The sequence below is a fragment of the Emys orbicularis genome, chromosome 2, assembly GCF_028017835.1.
Source record: "Emys orbicularis isolate rEmyOrb1 chromosome 2, rEmyOrb1.hap1, whole genome shotgun sequence".
Taxonomy (NCBI): Eukaryota; Metazoa; Chordata; order Testudines; family Emydidae; genus Emys; species Emys orbicularis.
This window is the reverse complement of record NC_088684.1, coordinates 299,244,790-299,270,124: the sequence shown is the minus strand read 5'-3', so window position 1 is coordinate 299,270,124 and position 25,335 is coordinate 299,244,790. Positions and strand designations below refer to the sequence as shown.

The 25,335-nt window shown below is 62.3% G+C and overlaps 1 protein-coding gene across 1 annotated transcript in view; it reads left to right on the top strand.

Annotated features, from left to right (window-relative positions):
- The window catches only part of KCNH2 (potassium voltage-gated channel subfamily H member 2), a 107,648-nt gene that overhangs the window by 39,775 nt on the left and 42,538 nt on the right, over positions 1–25,335 (top strand). The window contains exons 3-5 of the mRNA XM_065400109.1: positions 2,529–2,693; positions 5,517–5,960; positions 8,195–8,409. Coding sequence (XP_065256181.1) covers positions 2,529–2,693; positions 5,517–5,960; positions 8,195–8,409 — 824 coding nt within the window. The remainder of the gene's footprint in view (positions 1–2,528; positions 2,694–5,516; positions 5,961–8,194; positions 8,410–25,335) is intronic.

The window sequence follows — 25,335 nt, the reverse complement described above, 5'->3', positions numbered from 1 at the left end:
GCTCTTCTCGGGGGTCCACTCTCTCTCGGGATCAGGCCCCTCCACCTCCTGGATCCGCACCTCTCTGAGCCTTAGCACGTCTGTCTCTGCCGTGGGCCCCCTCAGGGAGTCCCCTCGCTCTGGACCCCCCAGGCCTTCACCCCCGAAGGGGACAATGCCCCCTGTTCTCTAGACCGGAGTGACTCTCAGCCAGCGTAACACAGGAGGGTTTAGTGAGCGTTGAACACAGCACGGGAAACTCTCAGGGCCTCAGGCCTGGCCTCCCTCAGCCCACCACATCCCAGTCTCTCTGCATCCAGGTGGGCTCTGCCTGCTCCCCCTCTCCAGCCCCGAGCCCCCCTGCTTCCCAGCTGGGCATCTGAGATCCCCGGCCCCAGGCCCCGCCTCTGTCCATTGTCTTCTCTCCAGGGAAACAGGGTCGTAAACTGGGGCCTCCTCTCCCCTCTTCTGTCCTCTGGCTGGAACCGGCTGGTTAGGTCACTGGGTCCTCACTCTGCAGCCCATTGTCTGCCCACTGGCCCAAACCGGCTGCGTCTCCTCAGCTGGGCCTCCGGGTCACCAGGTCGCCAGGTCACCGGGGTATCCATCCTCCCGGCCATCGGCTGGGTCCCCACGTCCTCTCTCCGGTCCTCTGCAAAACAAACTCCCTCTCCCCTCACCTCGTTAAACCAGTAACACCCAGGGAAACTGAGTCTCACCCCCTCTGCGTGCAAACCATTGAAACTCCACAGAAAACAAGAAACCCCCCCCACTTCGTCACATCTGCCTCCCAGCCGCTCCCCCCCACGGCCCTGTCTAACCTGCTCCCTGAGCTGCTCCCCCCTAGCCCCATCTAGCTTGCTCCCCCACCCCTCGCCCCCCCCAGCCGCTCCCCCCCCTGCCCTGAGGCTGCTGCCCCAGGCATATTAGCTGCACTGCCCCAGCTGAGCCCTGCTTGGGTGTGGCCTGCTCAAGCCTCCCGTCTCGACCCCTTGGGGGTCTCTGAGGTTCATGACCCTGCCCCTGCTTGGGGAGCCCCTCCCCTGGCCCTGTTGGCCTGTTTTGCTGCTGGTTTGGGGCTGGTGTCTGAGTGGGCAGGCCCATGTTGCTGGCAGGTTCTCCCCAGAGAGGCTGGCTGGGGTGTGGGGCAGGCAAAGGCTCTCGGGGGAGCCGGGCTCGGTGGCTGGCTGGGGTGTGGGGCAGGGGGCAGGGGGCAGGGGGCAGGCGAAGGATCTCAGGGGAGCTGGGCTCGGTGGCTGGCTGGGGTGTGGGGCAGGGGGCAGGCAAAGGCTCTCGGGGGCTGGCTGGGGTGTGGGGAAGGGGATAGGCAGACGAAGGCTCTCGGGGGAGCCGGGCTCTGTGGCTGGCTGGGGTGTGGGGCAGGGGGCAGACGAAGGCTCTTGGGGGAGCCGGGCTCTGTGGCTGGCTGGGGTGCGGGGCAGGGGACAGGCAGGCGAAGGCTCTCGGGGGAGCCGGGCTCTGTGCCTGGCTGGGGTGTGGGGCAGGGCGCAGGCGAAGACTCTCGGGGGAGCCGGGCTCTGTGGCTGGCTGGGGTGTGGGGCAGGAGAAAGCTCTCGGGGGAGCCGGGCTCTGTGGCTGGCTGGGGTGCGGGGCAGGGGGCAGGCGAAGGCTCTCGGGGGAGCCGGGTTCGGTGGCTGGCTGGGGTGCGGGGCAGGGGGCAGGCGAAGGCTCTCGGGGGGAGCCGGGCTCTGTGGCTGGCTGGGGTGTGGGGCAGGGGGCAGGCGAAGGCTCTCGGGGGAGTCGGGCTCTGTGGCTGGCTGGGGTGCGGGGCAGGGGGCAGGCGAAGGCTCTCGGGGGAGCCGGGCTCTGTGGCTGGCTGGGGTGCGGGGCAGGGGGCAGGGAGCAGGCGAAGGCTCTCGGGGGAGCCGGGCTCTGTGGCTGGCTGGGGTGCGGGGCACGGGGCAGGGGGCAGGCGAAGGCTCTCGGGGGAGCCGGGCTGTGTGGCTGGCTGGGGTGCGGGGCAGGGGGCAGGCGAAGGCTCTCGGGGGAGCCGGGCTCGGTGGCTGGCTGGGTGCGGGGCAGGGGGCAGGCGAAGGCTCTCAGGGGAGCTGGGCTGTGCCGCTGGCTGGGATGTGGGGCAGGGGACAGGCAGGCGAAGGCTCTCGGGGGGAGCCGGGCTCTGTGGCTGGCTGGGGTGCGGGGCAGGGGACAGGGGGCAGGCGAAGGCTCTTGGGGGAGCCGGGCTGTGTGGCTGGCTGGGGTGTGGGGCAGGGGGCAAGCGAAGGCTCTCGGGGGAGCCGGGCTCGGTGGCTGGCTGGGGTGCGGGGCAGGCGGCAGGCGAAGGATCTCGGGGGAGCCGGGCTCGGTGGCTGGCTGGGGTGTGGGACAGGGGGCAGGTGAAGGCTCTCGGGGGAGCCGGGCTCTGTGGCTGGCTGGGGTGCGGGGCAGGGGGCAGGTGAAGGCTCTCGGGGGAGCCGGGCTCTGTGGCTGGCTGGGGTGCGGGGCAGGGGGCAGGCGAAGGATGTCAGGGGGGAGCCAGGCTGTGCCGCTGGCAGGGGCTGGGACTGACTCTCTTGGTGCCCCCGCAGGCACCTGCTTTCTGTGCCTGGTGGACGTGGTGCCCGTGAAGAGCGAGGACGGGGCTGTGATCATGTTCATCCTCAACTTCGAGCTGGTGCTGGAGAAGGAGCTGCTGGGCTCCCCGGCCAAGGACACCAACCACTGGGTGACCCCCACCAACTGGTTCCCTGCAGGTAGGCCCCATCAGCACCCCACGGCCGGGGAGGGAGAGACCCCATCCTCTCGTCCCCCTGTGGGGGGAACTGGGGCTACCATAGCAATGGGTGCCTGTCCCATGAGGGCACTGCCCGAGGCCTGGCACACTCCTGGCGCACGGAGCTGGACGTGTGCAGCCTGTGGACCCAGCGGTTCATGTCCCACAGAATGGGCCCCCCCTGCTGCGCCCCCAGCCGAGCCTGTCCTGGGGCTGGCTCCGCCCCAGCTCTTCACTCGGGCTCCAGCCAGGCCGTCAGTGGCTGGGAGGAGCAGAGCCCAGGGATGGGAGCTGCCCTGCTCGCAGTCCCGTGGAGATGAATGTTTCCTGCATGGCCCTGGGGGTCTGAGCCCAGAGCTCTGGGGCAGGCTGGCCGTGGGGCTGGCCGACCCTCGCAGCACACGTACATGCTGGGCATGGCCATGGTGCTGTCTGACCCACGTGGGCCCTCTCTCCTGGAGTCCCAGTCTCTCTCAGCTCCGTACGGCCTCTGGGAGGAACCCCCGTCAGTGTGACAGCCCTTCTCGGGGTCCATTCTCCGGGGTCAGGCCCTTGGCCCCGCCATCTCCTGGGACCGCACCTCTCTGAGCCTCCAGCAGCCGGCTCTGCCGTGGGCCCCTCAGGGAGCCCACTCGCTCTGGGCCCCCAGGCTAATGTAACGCCAATATTTAAAAAGGGCTCTAGAGGTGCTCCCGGCAATTACAGACTGGTAAGTCTAACGTCCGTACTGGGTAAATTAGTTGAAACAGTAGTAAAGAATAAACTTGTCAGACACAGAGAAGAACATAAATTGTTGGGCAAAAGTTAACATGGTTTCTGTAAAGGGAAATCATGTCTTACTAATCTATTAGAGTTCTTTGAAGGGGTCAACAAACATGTGGACAAGGGGGATCCAGTGGACATAGTGTACTTAGATTTCCAGAAAGCCTTTGACAAGGTCCCTCACCAAAGGCTCTTATGTAAATTAAGTTGTCATGGGATAAGAGGGAAGATCTTTACATGGATTGAGAACTGGTTAAAAGACAAGGAACAAAGGGTAGGAATAAACGGTAAATTTTCAGAATGGGGTCAGTCCTCGGACCAATCCTATTCAACTTATTTATAAATGATCTGGAGAAAGGGGTAAAAAGTGAGGTGGCAAAATTTGCAGATGATACTAAACTGCTCAAGATAGTTAAGACCAAAGCAGACTGTGAAGAACTTCAAAAAGATCTCACAAAACTAAGTGATTGGGCAACAAAATGGCAGATGAAATTTAATGTGGATAAATGTAAAGTAATGCACATTGGGAAAATAACCCCAACTATACATACAACATGATGGGGGCTAATTTAGCTACAACGAGTCAGGAAAAAGATCTTGGCGTCATCGTGGATAGTTCTCTGAAGACGTCCACGCAGTGTGCAGCGGCAGTCAAAAAAGCAAACAGGATGTTAGGAATCATTAAAAAGGGGATAGAGAATAAGACAGAGAATATCTTATTGCCCTTATATAAATCCATGGTACGCCCACATCTTGAATACTGCGTACAGATGTGGTCTCCTCATCTCAAAAAAGATATACTGGCACTAGAAAAGGTTCAGAGAAGGGCAACTAAAATGATTAGGGGTTTGGAACCGGTCCCATATGAGGAGAGATTAGAGGCTAGGACTTTTCAGCTTGGAAAAGAGGAGACTAAGGGAGGATATGATAGAGGTATATAAAATCATGAGTGATGTTGAGAAAGTGAATAAGGAGAAGTTATTTACTTGTTCCCATAATACAAGAACTAGGGGCCACCAAATGAAATTAATGGGCAGCAGGTTTAAAACAAATAAAAGGAAGTTCTTCACACAGCGCACAGTCAACCTGTGGAACTCCTTGCCTGAGGAGGTTGTGAAGGCTAGGGCTATAACAGGGTTTAAAAGAGAACTAGATAAATTCATGGTGGTTAAGTCCATTAATGGCTATTAGCCAGGACGGGTAAGGAATGGTGTCCCTAGCCTCTGTTTGTCAGAGGGTGGAGATGGATGGCAAGAGAGAGATCACTTGATCATTACCTGTTAGGTTCACTCCCTCTGGGGTACTTGGCATTGGCCACTGTCGGTAGACAGGATACTGGGCAACATGGACCTTTGGTCTGACCCAGTACGGCCGTTCTTATGTTCTTATGTTCTTATGATCTCCCCACCCCCCCGAGGGAGCGATGCCCCCCCCATCTCCCCACCCCCCCCAGAGGGAGCGATGCCCCCCCCGCCCCCATCTCTAGCCTGCAGTGACTCTGAGCCAGCGTAACATGGGGGGTTTATTGAGCGTCTGAACCCAGCCCAGGCAGTTCTCAGGGGACTCAGCCCCGGGCAGCTGGGTTTGGCCCCGTCCCCATGGGCTCAGGCTGCTCCCTGTCCCAGCCCAGCCCCCTCCTTCCAGCCGAGCTGCTATCCCCTCCCCCACTAGCCCCTCCTCCGCCCTTTGTCTTCTGCCCCAGGGCCCCCTCTCCCTTCCGTCCTTTGTTCCCCCCTGGCTGGAACCGACTGGTCAGGTCACCGGGCCCCTCTCTCCTCGGCCCTTTGTCCCCCCACTGGCCAGAACCAGCTGCTCCTGAGCTGGGGGGGCCTCCCTGTCACCAGTCGCTGGGCCCCCCATCTCCAGGCCATTGTCTGGGGTCCTGGCTGCTCTTTGAGGTCACACCTGTGACCTGGTCCCCTGCAACAGCAAACCCCCCTCCCACCCCCTCCTTACACACGCAGCACACAGGGAAACTGAGGCACACACAGCACTAAGAACGCCCCCCACTCCTCCCCCCGTCACCCTCTCTCCTCGACAGGGCGCAGCAAGTCCTTCAAGCTGAAGCTGCCAGCGCTGCTGGCGCTCACGGCCAGCAAGCAGTCACTGCCCCAGGGGGGCCCGGATGGCGTCATCGTGGACTTCTCCAAGCCCAGCAGTGAGTTGGGGGCCCCAGACGATGTCACTTCCTCCCTGGATAACAGCTGCCTGGGCTCCCAGCCGGAGGAGCGCCAGGCCCTGGTGGAGCTGGAGGCGGGGAGGGACCCGCTTGGCAACGCAGGCCTGGAGCCCCCCATCACCCACTCGTCGCCCCGCACCGACAGGGACCGGCTCCACCTGGACGCCTCCTTCTCCAGCTGCAGCCTGTCGCGCAGCCGCTCCCGGGAGAGCTGCCACAGCATGCGGCGCGCCTCCTCCGTCGACGACATCGAGGCCATGAAGGGCGAGGGCGACAGGCGGGGGCACAACTGCCACGGCAGCACAGGTATGGCACGCGCTGGGCAGGGCCGGGCACCGCCACGCAGCACAGGTACGGCATGCGCTGGGCCGGGCACCGCCACGCAGCACAGGTACAGCATGCGCTGGGCCGGGCACCGCCACGCAGCACAGGTACAGCATGCGCTGGGCCGGGCACCGCCACGCAGCACAGGTACGGCATGCGCTGGGCCGGGCACCGCCACGCAGCACAGGTACGGCATGTGCTGGGCAGGGCACCGCCACACAGCACAGGTACGGCACGCGCTGGGCACGGCAGGGCACCGCCACGCAGCACAGGTACGGCATGTGCTGGGCAGGGCCGGGCACCGCCATGCAGCACAGGTATGGCATGTGCTGGGCAGGGCAGGGCACCGCCACGCAGCACAGGTACGGCATGCGCTGGGCAGGGCAGGGCACCGCCACGCAGCACAGGTACGGCATGCACTGGGCAGGGCAGGGCACCGCCACGCAGCACAGGTACGGCATGCGCTGGGCAGGGCAGGGCACCGCCACGCAGCACAGGTATGGCACACGCTGGGCAGGGCACCGCCATGCAGCACAGGTATGGCATGTGCTGGGCAGGGCAGGGCACCGCCACGCAGCACAGGTACGGCATGCGCTGGGCAGGGCAGGGCACCGCCACGCAGCACAGGTATGGCACACGCTGGGCAGGGCACCGCCATGCAGCACAGGTATGGCATGTGCTGGGCAGGGCAGGGCACCGCCACGCAGCACAGGTACGGCATGCGCTGGGCAGGGCAGGGCACCGCCACGCAGCACAGGTATGGCACACGCTGGGCAGGGCAGGGCACCGCCACGCAGCACAGGTACGGCATGCGCTGGGCAGGGCAGGGCACCGCCACGCAGCACAGGTACGGCACGCGCTGGGCAGGGCCGGGCACCGCCACGCAACACAGGTACCGGCACACGCTGGGCCGGGCACCGCCACGCAGCACAGGTACCGGCACACGCTGGGCAGGGCACCACCATGCAGCACAGGTACCGGCACACACAGACACATGCACACACACGGACACACAGACAGGTGCACACACACTTTTCCCTGACATAGCGCCCACTGTGACCCTGCTGACCCCCAGTTGCTCCGAGCTGCCAGAGGAGAAGCAGGGACAGCAGTTACCTGTCCAACCCCAGCCCCGTTAGCGCCTTGGGGAGGGGCCCATGCTATTAACTGGCTGGGGACAGATGGACTCCCATGGGAGGGGCCTCACCCATCTCCCTCCGCCAGGACCCTGGCCTCCGGGGAGCAGCGCTACGGCCCCCAGGCCCCAATGGGAAAAGCTTTACAGCTACTCCCCACCTCCCCACCAGCACAGCTCCCCATCCAGAGCCCAGCCCAGCCCCCACAGCCTGCCTCTCGCTCCTCAGCTGCACACCCAGCCCCAGGGCGCCGGCACGGGTCTGTCCCGCCCACACCGAGCCCTGGGGCACCGGCACGTGGCCAGTCCCGCCCACACCCAGCCCTGGGGCGCCAGCACAAGTCTGTCCCGCCCTCACCGAGCCCTGGGGCGCCAGCACGTGGCCAGTCCCACCCACACCCAGCCTTGGGGTGCCGGCACGGATCTATCCCGCCCACACCCAGCCCCGGGGCGCCGGCATGGGTCTGTCCCGCCCACACCCAGCCCCGTGGCGCCGGCACGGATCTGTCCTGCCCACACCCAGCCCCGGGGCACCAGCACAGTGCCCATCCTGCCCACATCCATATCCGGGGCGCTGACATGGGGTCTGTGCAGCCCACACCGAGCCCCAGGGGAGCAGGCACGGGGTGAGTCCCGCCCACACCGAGCCCTGGGGCACCAGCATGGATCTGTCCCGCCCACACCCAGCCCTGGGGCACCAGCATGGATCTGTCCTGCCCTCACCCAGCCCCAGTGTGCCGCACCCAGACACAGGGGAGCTGGCACAGTGCCCATCCTGCCCACATCCATGCCCAGGGGAGCTGGCATGGGGTCAGTCCCGCCCACACCTAACCCCAGGGCAGCTGGCACGGGATCAGTCCCGCCCACACCCAGCCCCGGGGGCGCTGGCACGAGGTCAGTCCCGCCCACACCAAGCCCCGGGGGAGCTGGCACGGGGTCTGTCCCGCCTGCCCCGAGCCCGGAGTCTGTCTGTGCCAGTGTCTCCTTGTCTCTAGGGCGGTTCCCAGAGCTGCTGCCTCCTGCTGGGGGCAGGGCCCTGTGTGCCCGCCTGCCCCTGACCCTTGCGCCCTCTTCTCCTCAGGGGCCATGAACAACCTGCGCAGCAGCGTGCTAAACTCCACCTCGGACTCGGACCTGATGCGGTACCGCGCCATCAGCCGGATCCCGCAGATCACACTCAACTTCGTGGACTTCAAGGCCGAGGCCTTCCTGACGTCGCCGTCCAGCGAACGGGAGATCATCGCGCCCACCAAGCTGAAGGACCGGACGCACAACGTCACCGAGAAGGTCACCCAGGTGAGGCCCGCTGGGGGCGCTTCCTGCGGTGAACAAGGGGAGCGGCTTGTGGCCTCACCTAGCAGTGAGCCGGGGGCCTGCCGGGGGGTGGCTGTGATGGCAGAGTTCTGGGGCACCTGGCTGGACAGGCTGACGCTCGCTGAGCAGGGGCGCTGCGGGGGACGGGGCGGGGAGGGGTGGGGGCTTGGCAGGGGGCGCTGAGCCGTTGGGGGGCGGGCTGGGGGCTCGGTGGGGGGCGCTGGGCCGTGGGGAGTGGGGCGGGGGCTCTGCGGGGAGCGGGGCGGGGGCTCTGTGGGGGGCGCTGGGCTGCAGGCTTGGCAGGGGGTGCTCCCCGTTGGCAGTCACTGCTGGCCCCAGTGCGGTTCCCCATGGGTGCTGGGCAGACAGGGGCTCTGTGTGCGTCTCGTCCTCTGGGGAGGGGACGGCGGGGGGGGGGGGAATGTTGACCTGGTTTTTAAAGTTTAAATCCTGAAAAAATAAGTAAATGTTGATGGTTCCTGCCCCCATGCCCCTGGGCTGCCCATAACACCCTCCTGCCTGGCCCCCCTGTGATGTGCCCTCCCCCCTGCCCGGGCTCCCCATGACACCGCCCTGCCTGGCCCCCCCGTGACTTGCCCTCCCCTTCTGCCGGGAGCACCGCCTCCCCCCCGCCAGCCCTGCCCCTGCTCCTGTGTCTGTGCCGAGGGCTGTGGCCATCTCCTTGCAGCCCTGCCAGGCCGGGCGGCTGACGCTGCGGCTCCTGTCCCTGCCCTCTGCCCGCCAGAGCCAGCTGCTGCCGCCTTCGCAGCCCCCAGCCCCGGCTCCCGCAGGTAAAGCTGCGCCCGGCTGCGCCCGCAGGAGCGGGAGCCGCCCTGGGCCCCGGCGCTGCAGTGGGGCTGGGCAGGGAGAGGAGCTGAGGGGAAAGGTCAGCGGAGGTGGAGCCAGGTGCCCCCCTGGCACCGGGCACGGGGCGCTGCCAGGCAGCTCACTGGGGCTGGCGCAGACGCTGTGGAGCGAGGCCGCGTGGGGCCGGCGGGGAGAAGCTGTGCCTGCACCTGCCGCCCGTCGGGCTGGCCCATGTCTCTCGAGGAGGGAGCGAGGGCAGCGCAGCGTGGGGAGCCCCCGGGGAGGGGCATGGAGGGGCCAGCACGCCCCAACATGCGTGTGCACATGCTGAGCGACACAGCAACACAGGCACATGTGCTCCCACACGCCTGGCCATCCTCCCGGGAACGCGTGTGCATGCTGCCAGCACACGCAGCCACACGTGTCTGCACATGCGCCCACACGGGGACCCCCCCCGAGCTAGCCCTGCTCCTGGGCATAGCCAGGGCCAGCTGCCTCTGGGGAAGGTGGGGAGCCCCCAGGCACTGGGCCCTGGACATGCCCGTGGGGACCCCAGCGTTCCCAACAGCATCCTTGGGCAGTGAGCTCCACAGGGCTTGGCCGGGCAGGCCCCCCGCCAGCACCTTCAACCCCTCCCCCTGCTCCGCATGGGCTCCCTCCCCTCCAGCTGCTAAGGAGCGAAGCAGCCCCAGGGCCTTGGCAGTGAAATTAATTCCTGCGCCGCTGCTGGCGGCCCCATAATCCCCTCCCCCACCAGCTGGCGCTCACCAGGGAGGGCAAGAACAGGGGTGGGCACCGCGGGAGTGACTGGGCTTGTGTGGCTTGGCCATGCCCGTCTCAGGGCGGGGCACTGGGCAGCAGGAGGCACAGCATGGCCTGGCGTGGTGGCATTTCAGTGGTAGGGGCCGGATGCTGCAGCCCGGGACGTGCTCTCGGCCGGTCAGGGGACTGGCAGAGCTGGGCAGTCATCCAGAGCCATGGGACAGGGAGCCTCACATACCGGGAGCAGCAGGCGGCGGGCGGGCCAGGCCTGGGGGAGCAGGAGGCGGCAGCGGGGGACAAGGTCTAGGGCAGCAGTGGGCAGCATGTGGGGCAGGGTGGAGGTGACCTGGGGAGCCAGGTCCCCAGCAGGGTGGAGGGGATCTGGGTGCCGGGCAGGGTGCAGGGAGCTGGGTGCTGGGCAGGGAGCTGGGTGCTGGGCAGGGAGCTGGGTGCTGGGTGCCGGGCAGGGTGCAGGGAGCTGGGTGCTGGGCAGGGAGCTGGGTGCTGGGAGCCGGGTGCCAGGCAGGGCTGAGGGAGCTGGGTGCTGGGCTGGGAGCTGGGTGCTGGGTGCCGGGTGCTGGGCAGGGAGCTGGGTGCCAGGCAGGGAGCTGGGTGCTGGGCAGGGAGCTGGGTTCCGGGTGCCGGGTGCCAGGCAGGGCTGAGGGAGCTGGGTGCCGGGAGCTGGGCAGGGTGCAGGGAGCCGGGTGCCGGGCAGGGTGCAGGGAGCTGGGTGCTGGGCAGGGAGCTGGGTGCTGGGAGCCGGGTGCCAGGCAGGGCTGAGGGAGCTGGGTGCTGGGTGCTGGGTGCCGGGTGCCAGGCAGGGAGCTGGGTGCCGGGTGCCGGGTGCTGGGCAGGGCTGAGGGAGCTGGGTGCTGGGCGCTGGGCAGGGTGCAGGGTGCCGGGTGCTGGGCAGGGAGCTGGGTGCCAGGCAGGGAGCTGGGTGCTGGGCAGGGAGCTGGGTTCCGGGTGCCGGGTGCCAGGCAAGGCTGAGGGAGCTGGGTGCCGGGAGCTGGGCAGGGTGCAGGGAGCCGGGTGCCGGGCAGGGTGCAGGGAGCTGGGTGCCGGGCAGGGTGCAGGGAGCTGGGTGCTGGGCAGGGAGCTGGGTGCTGGGAGCCGGGTGCCAGGCAGGGCTGAGGGAGCTGGGTGCTGGGTGCCAGGTGCCGGGTGCCGGGCAGGGAGCTGGGTGCCGGGTGCCGGGTGCTGGGCAGGGCTGAGGGAGCTGGGTGCTGGGCGCTGGGCAGGGTGCAGGGTGCCGGGTGCCAGGTGCTGGGCAGGGCTGAGGGAGCTGGGTGCTGGGAGCTGGGAGCCGGGCACGGCGAAGCCCGTGCAGAGCAGACGGTGCCGTGTGCAGGGCGGGGACGTTGTTGAGAGGAGGCAGCGCTAACTCCCGGCACGGGGAACAGGCCGGGCGGGCGGGGGGCTCCCAGACAGAGCCGTGAATCAGCTGCAGTGACAGCAGCCATACAAGCCAGCCCTCCGTCCGCCTCCCTATGCCTGCAGCACTCACTCAAGGTCACCGCGGTCTCGGGCTCGCCGCCAGGCCTGCACACAGGGGATGCCCGCTCTGCTACGGGCGGGGGGGGGGGGGGGGGGGGGCTGGGATCCCTTCGTGCCTACAGCTGCTCACTCCATGCGTGTCCAGCCACGGCCCCTCTGGTGGGCCAGAGCACGGCGTGACCAAGGAGAGCTGCGTGGCCCCTGCCTGGCTCCCGGCATGCCATGGGGGGTGTCCACCAGAGCCCACATGGGCGGGAGCTGGGGGATCCAGAGCATTCGCCACCCCCTGGGCTCCCCCCCCCCCAATGCTGAGATCTGCCCCCCTGGGTGGCACCTTTGCTGGGGCTTTCCCGCCACGCTGGGCACGGGGCCAGCCCTGACTGCGGGGCGGGTGTGGTCTGTGGGGAGGCCGAAGGCCTGTGGCAGTGTGTGGGTGCCGCCACGGGGCCGTGGGGGCAGCGATGGGTGACGGTGCCTGGCTGGGGGCTCTCTGGCCATTAGGGATGCGTGGCGTGTTCCCCGGCTGGGCTCTGCCGGCTGCCAGGGACACTGCGAGCTGCCCGCTCCTGGCGCTGGCGCAGGGTGAGTCAGCGGCATCAGCAATGGCCAGGGCTGGGGCGGGGTCTCCCGGGCACCCACCCCCTCCCCATGCGGGATAGAGCAGCGGGGGCTTCGAGGCAGGAAGTCTGGGTCCCATCCCCGGGGCTGGGGGGAGTAGGGTGTGGTGGTTAGAGCAGGGTGGGGACCGGGAGTCAGGATGTCTGGGTCCCACCCCGGGGGGGGGGGGGGGGGCTGGGAGTCAGGACGCCTGGGTCCCATCCCCGGGGCTGGGGGGAGTAGGGTGTGGTGGTTAGAGCAGGGGTGGGGGCCGGGAGTCAGGATGCCTGGGTCCCATCCCCGGGGCTGGGGGGAGTAGGGTGTGGTGGTTAGAGCAGGGGTGGGGGCCGGGAGTCAGGACGCCTGGGTCCCACCCCGGGGCTGGGGGGAGTAGGGTGTGGTGGTTAGAGCAGGGGTGGGGGCCGGGAGTCAGGACGCCTGGGTTCAGCTCTGGGAGGAGACGGGTTAATGATGGCACAGGAAGAGGTGACTGGGAATCTGGACTCCTGGCCCTCTTGGCAGCTCATCCCTTGCCTCGTTGGGTGACCTGGGTGAGGCCGGTCCCTTCTCTGTGCCTCAGTTTCCCATCAGCAGGAGGGGGCTGGGATGCTGTGACAGGTCTGGCGGGGAGGGGCAGAGAGCAGCCTGTGAGCCCAGGGAAGGGAGGGGAGGGGAGAGTGCAAGCCCCCGTGCAGAGGGGGAGGGCGGGGGGCAGGGCAGGCCCCTCCCCGTGGGTGGGCACAGGGGCGGGCAGGCCAGCGCTGCTCTGCCATCTGTCAGTGTGAGCAGAGCACCCAGCAGCGCTGCTTGGAGCTCCCTGGAGAGGAGCTGGCATGTGGCCGGGTGCTGGCAGCAGGATGGGGCGTGGAGGGGACCGGGGGTCTGAGCGCACGAGGGGGGGGGGCCCACATCTGAGGGCCCCAGCACCTGCCATGTCCCAGGGCAGGAAGGACAGTGGCTCGCAGCCCGAGGGCGACCGCAAGAACACCCGGGTGCGCCGCGCCGTCCGCATCTCCAGTCTGGTGGCACAGGAGGTAGGCGAGGCGGGCAGGGGGACGGGGCAGGCAGGGGTGGGGCACAGAGCAGGAGCAGGGGCACAGGGATGGGGCAGGTGGGAGCTGGGGCACGGGGGGCACGGGGGGCCCGGGGACAGGGCAGGCAGGGGTGGGGCACGGGGACGGGGCACGTAGGAGCTGGGGCACGGGGGGCCCGGGGACGGGGCAGGCAGGGGTGAGGCACAGAGCAGGGGGACGGGGCAGGGGCCCGGGGATGGGGCAGGCAGGGGTGGGGCATGGGGACGGGGCAGGGGCCCGGGGATGGGGCAGGCAGGGGTGGGGCACAGGGGACGGGCTCGGGCTGGGGTGGGCAGGGATGGGGCATAGGGAAGGGGCTGGGGACAGGAGGGCTGGGGGCTCGGGCCAGCGGAAGGCAAGCAGCCCTGGCCCTGGGGACCAGCGGGGTGGGCCCCATGAGGCCCCAGGGATGGTGCTGCCATGGCAACGGGGGTTCTCTGGGGGGGGACACAAACACATCCTCCCCTCCCCCACATCCTGCCCCAGATGGCTTGATCTAGATTTCCAGCAGGCTGGATTGAGTGGCAGGGCTTTAGCAAATAGCAGACAGGAGCGTTTTATACCCCAGAGCGCCCTGACCGCCCCCCACACTGCACCCGAAGCCCTGCCCCCTCCCCCTGCATAGCCCGGCACCCCCTGACCTCCCCTCCCCCCCTCCCCCTGCCCCCTCCCCCTGCAGAGCCCGGCACCCCCTGACTGCCCCTCCCCCCTGTCTCCCCGCCCCCTGCAGAGCCCAGCACCCCCTGACTATCCCTGCCCCCCGAGCCCTGCACCCTCCCCCTGCAGAGCCCGGCACCCCCTGACCTCCCCTCCCCCCGTGCCCTGCACCCTCCCCCTGCAGAGCCCGGCACCCTCTGACCTCCCCTCCCCCCCTCCCCCTGCACCCTCCCCCTGCAGAGCCCGGCACCCCCTGACCTCCCCTCCCCCCGTGCCCTGCACCCTCCCCCTGCAGAGCCCGGCACCCTCTGACCTCCCCTCCCCCCTCCCCCTGCACCCTCCCCCTGCAGAGCCCGGCACCCCCTGCCCGCCCCTCCCCCTGCCCCCCCTCCCCCTGCAGAGCCTGGCACCCCCTGACTGCCCCACCCCCCTGTCCCCCCAAGCCCTGCTCGTTGTCACTGCAGCTTTTGGGCATCTTTGTGCCTGTGGCTGCTGGGTGTCACTGTGGGTGGTCGGTATCTGTACCCGTGAGTGCTGGGTGTCTCTGCGGGTATAGGGTATCTGTGCCCGCGGGAGCTGGGTGTCACTGCGGGTGGTCGGTATCTGTACCCATGAGCACTGGCTGTCTCTGCTGGTTTTGGGTTTCTGTGTGCCCGTGGGTGCTGGGTATCACTGTGGGTATTGGGTGTCTGTGTATCCATGGTTGCTCGGTGTCACTGCCGGCGTTGGGTATCTGTGCCCGAGGGTGCTGGGTTTCCCTGTGGGTGTTGGGGTTCTGTGCCCGTGGTTGCTGGGTGTCCCTGTGAGTTTTACATATCTGTGTTGCTGCAGGTGCTGGGTGTCACTGCGGGTGTTGGGTATCTGTGTGCCCGTGGGTGCTGGGTGTCACTACGGGTGTTGGGTATCTGTGTGCCCGTGGGTGCTGGGTGTCACTACGGGTGATGGGTATCTACGTGCCCGTGGGTGCTGGGTGTCACTGCAGGTGTTGGGTATCTATGTGCCTGTGGGTGCTGGGTGTCACTGCGGGTGTTGGGTATCTATGTGCCTGTGGGTGCTGGGTGTCACTGCATGTGTTGGGTATCTATGTGCCTGTGGGTGCTGGGTGTCACTGCGGGTGTTGGGTATCTGTACCCATGGGTGCTGGGTTTCCCTGCTGTTGTTGGGTATCTGTGTGCCCGCAGGAGCTGGGTGTCGCTGTGTGTGGTGGGTATCTGTGTACTCCCTGTAACTCAGTAGGGAGCGAGGCGGATTGATCTGGGAATGTTGTCTAGTTTTACTGGGACTGTCTGCATTGGGATTGGGAGAGCAGGGGATGATTTTACTTGAGTTACCTGAGCTTGTAACCTGAGCCAGGAGGGGGGTGGTGCCAGGTGACACCTTTGCCCGGGAAGCTGGATAAAGGGAGGGCAGGAGCTGGGGGAAGCGGGAGAGGGATGGCTAGAGGGGGTTTTGCTTTCAGTTTGAAGCTGGCTGGGGAGGAGGAGTGAAGTGCAGACTTGGGTGTCTGGCTCGCTGGCCCCCAGGATGGACCCGGCTGAGGGGTCCTGTTCTCTGGAACGACAAGCTCTGTTTTAGACCGAGTTCCTGTCATCTAATAAACCTCTGTTTTACTGGCTGGCTGAGAGTCACGTCTGACTGCGAAGTGGGGGTGCAGGACCCTCTGGCTTCCCCAGGACCCCGCCTGGGCGGACTCGCTGTGGGAAGCGCACGGAGGGGCATATGCTGAATGCTCCCAGGAGAGACCCAGGAGGTGAAGCCGTGTGAGCTTCTTGCCCTGAAGACAGTCTGCTCCAAGGGAGAGGAGACTTCCCCAGAGTCCTGACTGGCTTTGTGGGGAGCAGTTCCAGAGCATCGCCCGGGGACTCCGTGACACCCCCGGTTTCTGGGTTTCAACGTATCTGTGTTGCTGCAGGTGCTGGGTGTCACTACAGGTGGTGGGTATCTGTGTGCCCATGGGTGCTGGTTTTTACTGCGGGTGTTAGAATCATAGAATCATAGAATATCAGGGTTGGAAGGGACCTCAGGAGGTCATCTAGTCCAACCCCCTGCTCAGAGCAGGACCAATCCCAACTAAATCATCCCAGCCAGGGCTTTGTCAAGCCTGACCTTAAAAACCTCGAAGGAAGGAGATTCCACCACCTCCCTAGGTAACGCATTCCAGTGCTTCACCACACTCCTAGTGAAATAGTGTTTCCTAATATCCAACCTAGACCTCCCCCACTGCAACTTGAGACCATTACTCCTTGTTCTGTCATCTGGTACCACTGAGAACAGACTAGATCCATCCTCTTTGGAACCCCCTTTTAGGTAGTTGAAAGCAGCTATCAAATCCCCCTCATTCTTCTCTTCTGCAGACTAAACAATCCCAGTTCCCTCAGCCTTTCCTCATAAATCATGTGCTCCAGCCCCCTAATCATTTTTGTTGCCCTCCGCTGGACTCTTTCCAATTTTTCCACATCCTTCTTGTAGTGTGGGGCCCAAAACTGGACACAGTACTCCAGATGAGGCCTCACAAATGTTCTTCGATCTACTGGCAATGCCCCTACTTATACAGCCCAAAATGCCGTTAGCCTTCTTGGCAACAAGGGCACACTGTTGACTCATATCCAGCTTCTCGTCCACTGTGACCCCTAGGTCCTTTTCTGCAGAACTGCTGCCTAGCCACTCGGTCCCTAGTCTGTAACAGTGAATGGGATTTTTCCGTCCTAAGTGCAGGACTCTGCACTTGTCTTTTGTTGAACCTCATCAGGTTTCTTTTGGCCCAATCCTCTAATTTGTCTAGGTCCCTCTGTATCCCATCCCTATCCTCCAGCGTATCTACCACTCCTCCCAGTTTAGTGTCATCTGCAAACTTGCTGAGGGTGCAGTCCACCATTGTCCAGATCATTGTCCAGATCATTAATGAAGAGATTGAACAAAACCAGTCTCAGGACCGACCCCTGGGGCACTCCACTTGATATCTGCTGCCAACTAGACATCGAGCCATTGATCACTACCCGTTGAGCCCGACGATCTAGCCAGCTTTCTATCCACCTTATAGTCCATTCATCGAGCCCATACTTCTTTAACTTGCTGGCAAGAATACTGTGGGAGACCGTATCAAAAGCTTTGCTAAAGTCAAGGAATAACACATCCACTGCTTTCCACTCATCCACAGACCCAGTTATCTCCTCATAGAAGGCAATTAGGTTAGTCAGGCACGACTTCCCCTTGGTGAATCCATGCTGACTGTTCCTGATCACTTTCCTCTCCTCCAAGTGCTTCAGAATTGATTCCTTGAGGACCTGCTCCATGATTTTTCCAGGGACTGAGGTGAGGCTGACTGGCCTGTAGTTCCCCAGATCCTCCTCCTTCCCTTTTTTAAAGATGGGCACTACATTAGCCTTTTTCCAGTCATCTGGGACCTCCCCCGATCGCCATGAGTTTTCAAAGATAATGGCCAATGGCTCTGCAATCACATCCGCCAACTCCTTTAGCACCCTTGGATGCAGCGCATCCGGCCCCATGGACTTGTGCTCGTCCAGTTTTTCTAAATAGTCCTGAGCCACTTCTTTCTCCACGGAGGGCTGGTCACCTCCTCCCCATACTGTGCTGCCCAGTGCAGTAGTCTGGGAGCTGACCTTGTTCGTGAAGACAGAGGCAAAAAAATCATTGAGTACATTAGCTTCTTCCACATGGCAGAGGGGCATTGCTGGCACATGACGGCATATATCACATTGGTAGATGTGCAGGTGAACGAGCCCCTGATGGTATGGCTGATGTGATTATATCTACCAATGTGATATATGCCATCATGTGCCAGCAATGCCCCTCTGCCATGTACATTGGCCAGACCGGACAGTCTCTACGCATAAGAATTAATGGACACAAATCTGACATCAGGAATCATAATACTCAAAAACCAGTGGGAGAACACTTTAACCTGTCTGGCCATTCTATGACAGACCTGTGGGTGGCTATCTTAAAACAGAAAAACTTCAAAAACAGACTCCAACGAGAGACTGCTGAGCTGGAATTGATATGCAAACTAGACACAATCAACTCAGGATTAAATAAGGACTGGGAATGGCTGAGCCATTACAAACATTGAATCTATCTCCCCTTGTAAGTATTTTCACACTTGCTTCTTATCAAACTGTCTGTACTGAGCTATCTTGATTATCTTGATTATCACTTCAAAAGTTTTTTTTCTCTTACTTAATTGGCCTCTCAGAGTTGGTAAGACAACTCCCACCTGTTCATGCTCTCTGTATGTGTGTATATATATCTCCTCAATATATGTTTCACTCTATATGCATCCGAAGAAGTGGGTTGTAGCCCACGAAAGCTTATGCTCTAATAAATTTGTTAGTCTCTAAGGTGCCACAAGTACTCCTGTTCTTTTTGCCATATTTACTGTTCTTGCTACACGTCGGGATGGTTTGTTCCTGCAACCTCAATAAGGATTCTTTAAAGTACAGCCAGCTCTCCTGGACCCCTTTGCCCTTCATGTTATTCTCCCAGGGGATCCTGCCCATCAGTTCCCTGAGGGAGTCAAAGTCTGCTTTTCTGAAGTCCAAGGTCCGTATTCTGCTGCTCTCCTTTCTTCCTTGTGTCAGGATCCTGAACTCAACCATCTCATGGTCACTGCCTCCCAGGTTCCCATCCACTTTTGCTTCCCCTACTAATTCTTCCCGGTTTGTGAGCAGCAGGTCAAGAAGAGCTCTGCCCCTAGATGGTTCCTCCAGCACTTGCACCAGGAAATTGTCCCCTACACTTTCCAAAAACTTCCTGGATTGTCTGTGCACCGCTGTATTGCTCTCCCAGCAGATATCAGGGTGATTAAAGTCTCTCATGAGAACCAGGGCCTGTGATCTAGGGCACGTCTTCACTACCCGCCGGATCGGTGGGTAGCAATCGATCTATTGGGGATCGACTTATCGCGTCTAGTGAAGTCGTGATAAAATCGATCCCCGATGGTTCTGCTGTCGAGTCCGGAAATCCACCGCGGCAAGAGGCGGAAGTTGAGTCGACGGCGGCGCGGCAGCGGTCGACTCGCCGCCGTCCTCACAGCCAGGTAAGTCGACCTAAAATACGCAACTTCAGCTACGCTATTCACGTAGCTGAAGTTGCGTATCTTAGGTCGACACCCCCCCCCCCCCCCCCCGTAGTGTAGACCTAGCCCTAGTAACTTCTGTTAGTTGCCGGAAGAAAGCCTCGTCCACCTCATCCCCCTGGTCTGGTGGTCTATAGCAAACTCCAACCACGACATCACCCTTGTTGCTCACACTTCTCAACTTTATCCAGAGACTCTCAGGTTTTTCTGCAGTTTCATACCGGAGCTCTGAGCAGTCATACTGCTCTCTTAAAGACAATGCAACTCCCCCACCTTTTCTGCCCTGCCTGTCCTTCCTGAACAGTTTATATCCATCCATGACAGTACTCCAGTCAGGTGAGTTATCCCACCAAGTCTCTGTTATTCCAATGACATCATAGTTCCTTGACTGTGCCAGGACTTCCAGTTCTCCCTGCTTGTTTCCCAGGCTTCTTGCATTTGTGTATAGGCACTTAAGATAACTCGCTGATTGTCCCGCTTTCTCAGTCTGAGACAGGAGTCCTCCCCTCTTGCACTCTCCTGCTCATGCTTCCTCCCAGGATCCCACTTCCCCACTTACCTCAGGGCTTTGGTCTCCTTCCCCCGGTGAACCTAGTTTAAAGCCCTCCTCACTAGGTTAGCCAGCCTGCTTGCGAAGATGCTCTTCCCTCTCTTCGTTAGGTGGAGCCCGTCTCTGCCTAGCACTCCTCCTTCTTGGAAGATCATCCCATCAGGGCGGGTGCAAGGATGTTTCGTGCCCTAGGCGAAACTTCCACCTTGCACCCCTCCCCCTCCCCGAGCCCTGTGGCAGCTCTCCGCCCCACTCCACCCTGAGGCACCTCCCCGCGGCAGCTCCCCCCCTGCTGGGTGTCACTGCGGGTGTTGGGTATCTGTGTGCCCATGGGTGCTGGCTGTCACTGTGGGTGTTGGGTATCTGTGTGCCCGTGGCCACTGGGTGTCACTGCGAGTGTTGGGTATCTGTGTGCCCGTGGCTGCTGGGTGTCACTGCGGGTGGTGGGTATCTGTGTGCCCGTGGGTGCTGGGTGTCACTGCGGGTGGTGGGTATCTGTGTGCCCGTGGCCGCTGGGTGTCACTGCGGCTGTTGGGTATCTGTGTGCCCGTGGCTGCTGGGTGTCACTGCAGGTGTTGGGTACCTGTGTGCCCGTGGCTGCTGGGTGTCACTGCGGCTGTTGGGTATCTGTGTGCCCGTGGGTGCTGGGTGTCACTGCGGGTGTTGGGTATCTGTGTGTCTCCGGATTCTGGGTTTTGAATGGGGGTGGGGGATATCTGTGTGGCTGCAGGTGCTGGGTGTCACTGCGGGTGTTGGGTACCTGTGTGCCCATGGTTGCTGGGTGTCACTGCGGGTGGTGGGTACCTGTGTGCCCGTGGCCGCTGGCTGTCACTGCGGGTGGTGGGTACCTGTGTGCCCGTGGCCGCTGGCTGTCACTGCGCGTGGTGGGTACCTGTGTGCCCGTGGCCGCTGGCTGTCACTGCGGGTGGTGGGTACCTGTGTGCCCGTGGCTGCTGGGTGTCACTGCGGGTGTTGGGTATCTGTGTGCCCGTGAGTGCTGGGTGTCACTGCGGGTGTTGGGTATCTGTGTGCCCGTGGGTGCTGGGTGTCACTGCGGGTGTTGGGTATCTGTGCCTGCAGGTGCTGGGTGACGCTGTGGTCGTTGGGTTTCTGTTTTCCTGTGGATGCTGGGCGTCACTGCGGGTGTTGCATGTCTGTTTGCCCACAGTTGCTGGGTATCACTGCGGGTGTTGGGTATACGTGTGCCCATGGCAGCTGCGTAATGCGTCGCCGTGGGTGTCGGGTATGTGTGTCGCCATGGGCATCGGGTATGTCAGTCAACGTGTGCGCTGGGTATGTGGGTCACCATGGGCGTGGGGTATGTGGGTCGTTGGGTATGTGGGTTGCTGTGGGCGTCGGGTATGTGAGTCTGTGACGAAGTGGGAATATTCTTAATGTTTTCTCTGAATACTGTGTGGGTGCCTCAGTTTCCCCTATGCAGTTCTTAAGTATCTAGGTGGGGGGATCAGGGGGTGTGATTGTTGCAGAGCCCTAGAGGGCCAGTGTGATGGTGTCTGCACAGAGAATGGCCGACACCCTGTCTCCTGGTAACTGATGGCCTGGGCCCCTCCCCTGCAAAGGGAAGAGATCCACCAGGGGGTCTTCCCCCTTCTCCTCCCAACCCTCCCTTACCAGGTCCAGGGGTCCCCTCACTCTCCTCCCATACAGTAGCTCAAAGGGAAGAACGCTGGGGGTTCCTGGGGCACGTACCGCAGGTGGGGCAGGTACTTGTCCCAGTCCTGCGGAGGCTGATTCATAGAAGTCCTCAGCATCATCCTCAGGGTCCCACAAAATCTCTCCACCAGCCCGTTGGACTGAGGCTGATATGCAGAGGCCAGACACCACATTTCTCCCACAAGCCCCGGAGCAGGGCTGACATGACATTGGACCCCTGGTCGGTAAGGACCTTGCTGGGGACCCCCACTCTGCTGAAGATGGTCAGCAGCACGTCTGCCACGGTGTCTGCCTCGATGGAGGACAGAGCCACCGCCCCTGGGTAGCAGGTGGCAAAATCCATCACCACCAGGATGTATTTCTTCCCTGACTGGGTCTCCTTGCTGAGGGGCCTCACTACGTCCATAGCCACCTGCTGGAAAGGTTCCTCTATGACGGGCAGGGGTCTCAAGGGAGTTTCACTCTTATCCCGGGACTTCCCCACCCTCTGGCTGGGGTCGCAGGACCTGCAGTACTGCTGGACTGTGTCACGGGTCGTCGGGTATGTGGGTCGCGAGGGCGTCGGGTATGTGGGTCGCGTGGGTGTTGGGTATGTGGGTCGCAAGGGCGTTGGGTATGTGGGTCGCGAGGGCGTCGGGTATGTAGGTCGCGTGGGCGTCGGGTATCTGGGTTGCTGTGTGCGCTGGTTATGTGGGTCGCGTGGGCGTCGGGTATCTGGGTCGCGTGGGCGTCGGGTATGTGGGTCGCGTGGGTGTTGGGTATGTGGGTCGCGTGGGCATCGGGTATGTGGGTCGCTGTGTGCGCTGGGTATGTGGGACGCCGCGGGCGTTGGTCATGGGAAGTGTTGGGTACAGCAGAACCTCAGCGTTGCGAACATCTCGCGAATGGAGGTTGTTGGTAACTCTGAACACAACATTGTGGTTCTTTCCGACGTTTCCAGCTGAACGGTGACTTCACACAGCGTTGGAGCTTTACTGCGCAGACAGAAATGCTGCTTTTAACCAGCTTCATTTCAACTAAACAAGCCCAGAAACAGTTTTGTTAATTTGTCATTTAAAAAAAAATCTTTCTAGTCGTTTACATTTCATGCTGTCCGGGGTGTGCTTTTCTTTGTGTGGCTGTCACGGGGTCCCGCTCACACCATAGGCGCCAACTTTCTCCGGTGCCGGTCGGTGCCCGCGCCCCCCAGCCCCTTGCCTCGCCCCTGGCCCTGCCCCCATTCCAACCCCATCCCCAAAGTCCCCGCCCTAACTGCGCCCCAGCCCCACCTCTTCCCCCAGCGCGCCGCGTTCCCCCTCCTTCCCCCTCCCTCCCTGCCCCACGAATCAGCTGTTTTGCGGCGGAAGCGCTGGGAGGGAGGGGGGAGAAGCAGGACGTGGCAGCATGCTCGTGGAGGAGGCGGAGATGGAGGCGAGCTGAAGCAGGGGGTGGGGCGGGGAGCTGCCGGGGGGTGCTGAGCACTCACCAATTTTTTTCCGTGGGTGCTCCAGCCCCGGAGCACCCACGGAGTTGGCACCTATGGCTCACACTGAAGTCAGCCAGTGACTCCCCTCAGAGCACGCTCTCCCCATGGCAAGCCCCCTGGGCTTCAGCACCTCCTGGGTCTGACTTCGGAGCGATCAGCCCCCTGCTCGCCCCGGGAACTCCCCACACCTGAACGGGACGCCTGGGGAGCCTCACACGCCCCAGAGGCCCTGCCCCCCAACTCCGCAGTCAGCCAGCGTGGGACACAGACGGGTTATTAGTCATAGAACAGAGCTTGGGAGCATAGGGAGCAGGAAGTTACAGCCAAGTCCATCTTGGGGCGATCCCTGAGTCCCAACCCAGACTGACTTCTTCCAGCTGCCCCGTCTCAGGGCTTTGTCTCTCTGCCCCGTCCCTCCCCCCGAAAACAGGCCTCTTTGTTCTTCAACACATCGCAGAGGAGGGGGCCTGATCATCAGTTGCCAGGATACGGAGTGTCGGCCTGCAGCCAGTCAGCGTCACACCTGCCCTCTAGGGGTCTCTGCAACGATCACACACCCTGATCCCCCCACCTAGACACTTGAATAACACATAGGGGAAACTGAGGCACACACAGTATTCAGAGAAAACATCGAGAACATTCCCACTTCCTCACACTTTGCTGCTGCCTGATTGCGAACTGCTGATGCCAAGTGAGGTGTGTGGCGGACGGGTCAGTTTGTAACTCTGAGGTTCTACTCACTGGGTCACAGAGGTTGTTGGTATCTGGATTGCCGTGGCTGCTGGGGCATGGAGGGTGTTGGGTATCCAACGTGCCGTGGGCTTTGGGTCACCTCATCTGTGCTGCTCTGCGGCGGGTGTGTGATGACGGCAGGGTTGGGTTGCTGAGTAGCGGTGGTGCTGGGTGCATGTGTTACTGTGGCTATTGTGGGTGTGTCAGTGATACTGTGCTACCCACCTGCCGATCCAGTTTCATGTCAATACAATGCCCTGTTGTGGGCAGCAAGGGCAGCCAAGGGGTGAAAGGAAATGGAGCCCGTGGCTGGCTGGCAGGACCGTGTCTGTATATGCAGGTCTGGGGACATGGATGGTGAAACGCTGCTACACCTGCTCTGCGAGGGGCATGTCCACAACCCCAGAGCTCCCAGCCCAAAGCCCGGCTCCCCTGGCCTAGGGCGCTGGCACTGCTCCTGGGCACCTCGCCAGGTGAACAGCGGCTCGTGGACTGAGAGTGCTGTGTGTGTCTGTGTGCGTGTGGGGTCGCTGTGTGTATCAGGAGGGGGTGTTGCGGTGCCTGTGTGTGCCTGTGTATACATGGGGTCGCTGTGTGTATCGGGAGGGGGTGTTGTGGTGCCTGTGTGTGTCTGTGTGCGTGTGGGGTAGCTGTGTGCATCGGGAGGGGGTGTTGCGGTGCCTGTGTGTGTCTGTGTGTACATGGGGTCGCTGTGTGTATCGGGAGGGGGTGTTGCAGTGCCTGTATATGTGTCAGGGTGTATGTCAAGGATCACTGCGTGTATCTGTGTGTGTGTGTGTTGCAGTTTGTGTGTGTGTGTGTCTCAGGGTGACATCAAGGATCACTGTGTGTATCTGGAGGGGTTGTTGCAAAGTGTGTGTTGTGTTAGGGTGACATCAGGGATCAGTGTGTGTATCAGGAGGGAGTGTTGCGATGTGTGTGTTGTGTCAGGGTGTAGTCAAGGATCACTGTGTGTATCTGGAGGGGGTTTTGTGGTGCCTGTCTGTGTGTCGGGGTGATGTCAAGGATCAGTATGTGTAATGGTTGAGGGTGTTGCGGTGCCCGTGTCGGTGTGACAGCAAGGATCACTGTGTGTATCTGGAGGGGTTGTTGTGGTGTCTGTGTGTGTGTGTCTGGGTGATGTCAAGGATCACTGTGTGTATTGGGAGGTAGTGTTGTGGTGCCTAGGGTGTGTCAGGGTGTATGTCAAGGATCATTGTGTGTATCAGGAGGGGGTGTTGCGATGCCTATGTGCGTATGGGGTTGCTGTGTGTATCTGGAGGGGTTGTACGGTGCCTGTGTGTGTGTGTGAGGGTGACAGCAAGGATCACTGTGTGTATCTGGAGGGGATGTTGCGGTGTTTTTGTGTGTGTCGGTGTGATGTCAAGGATCAGTGTGCATATTGGCAGGGTGATTGCGGTGTCTGTGTGCATGTCAGGGTGTATGTCAAAGCTCAGTGTGCGTATTTGGAGGAGCTGTTGCGATGTGTGTGTTGTGTCAGGGTGACACTAAGGATCAGTGTGCATACTTGGCAGGGGTGTTGCGGTGCCTGTGTGTGTGCCGGGGTGACATCAAGGATCACTTCATGTAACAGGAGGAGTTGTCGCGGTGTCTGTGTGTGTGACAGGGTGATGTCAAGGATCAGTGTGTGTATCTGGAGGGGCTGTTGTGGTGTCTGTGTGTGTGTGTCTGGGTGATGTCAAGGATCACTGTGTGTATCGGGAGGTAGTGTTGCAGTGCCTATGTGTGTGTCAGGGTGACACCAAGGATCAGTGTGTGTATCTGGAGGGGGTGTTGCGGTGTCTTTCTTTGTGTCGGGGTGATGTCAAGGATCAGTGTGTGTAACAGGAGTAGTTGTTGCGGTGTCTGTGTGTGTGTCGGGGTGACGTCAAGGATCACTGTGTGTATCTGGAGGGGGTGTTGCAGTGTCTGTGTGTGAGTCGGGATGATGTCAAAGATCAGTGTGTGTATCTGGAGGGGGTGTTGCAGTGTCTGTGTG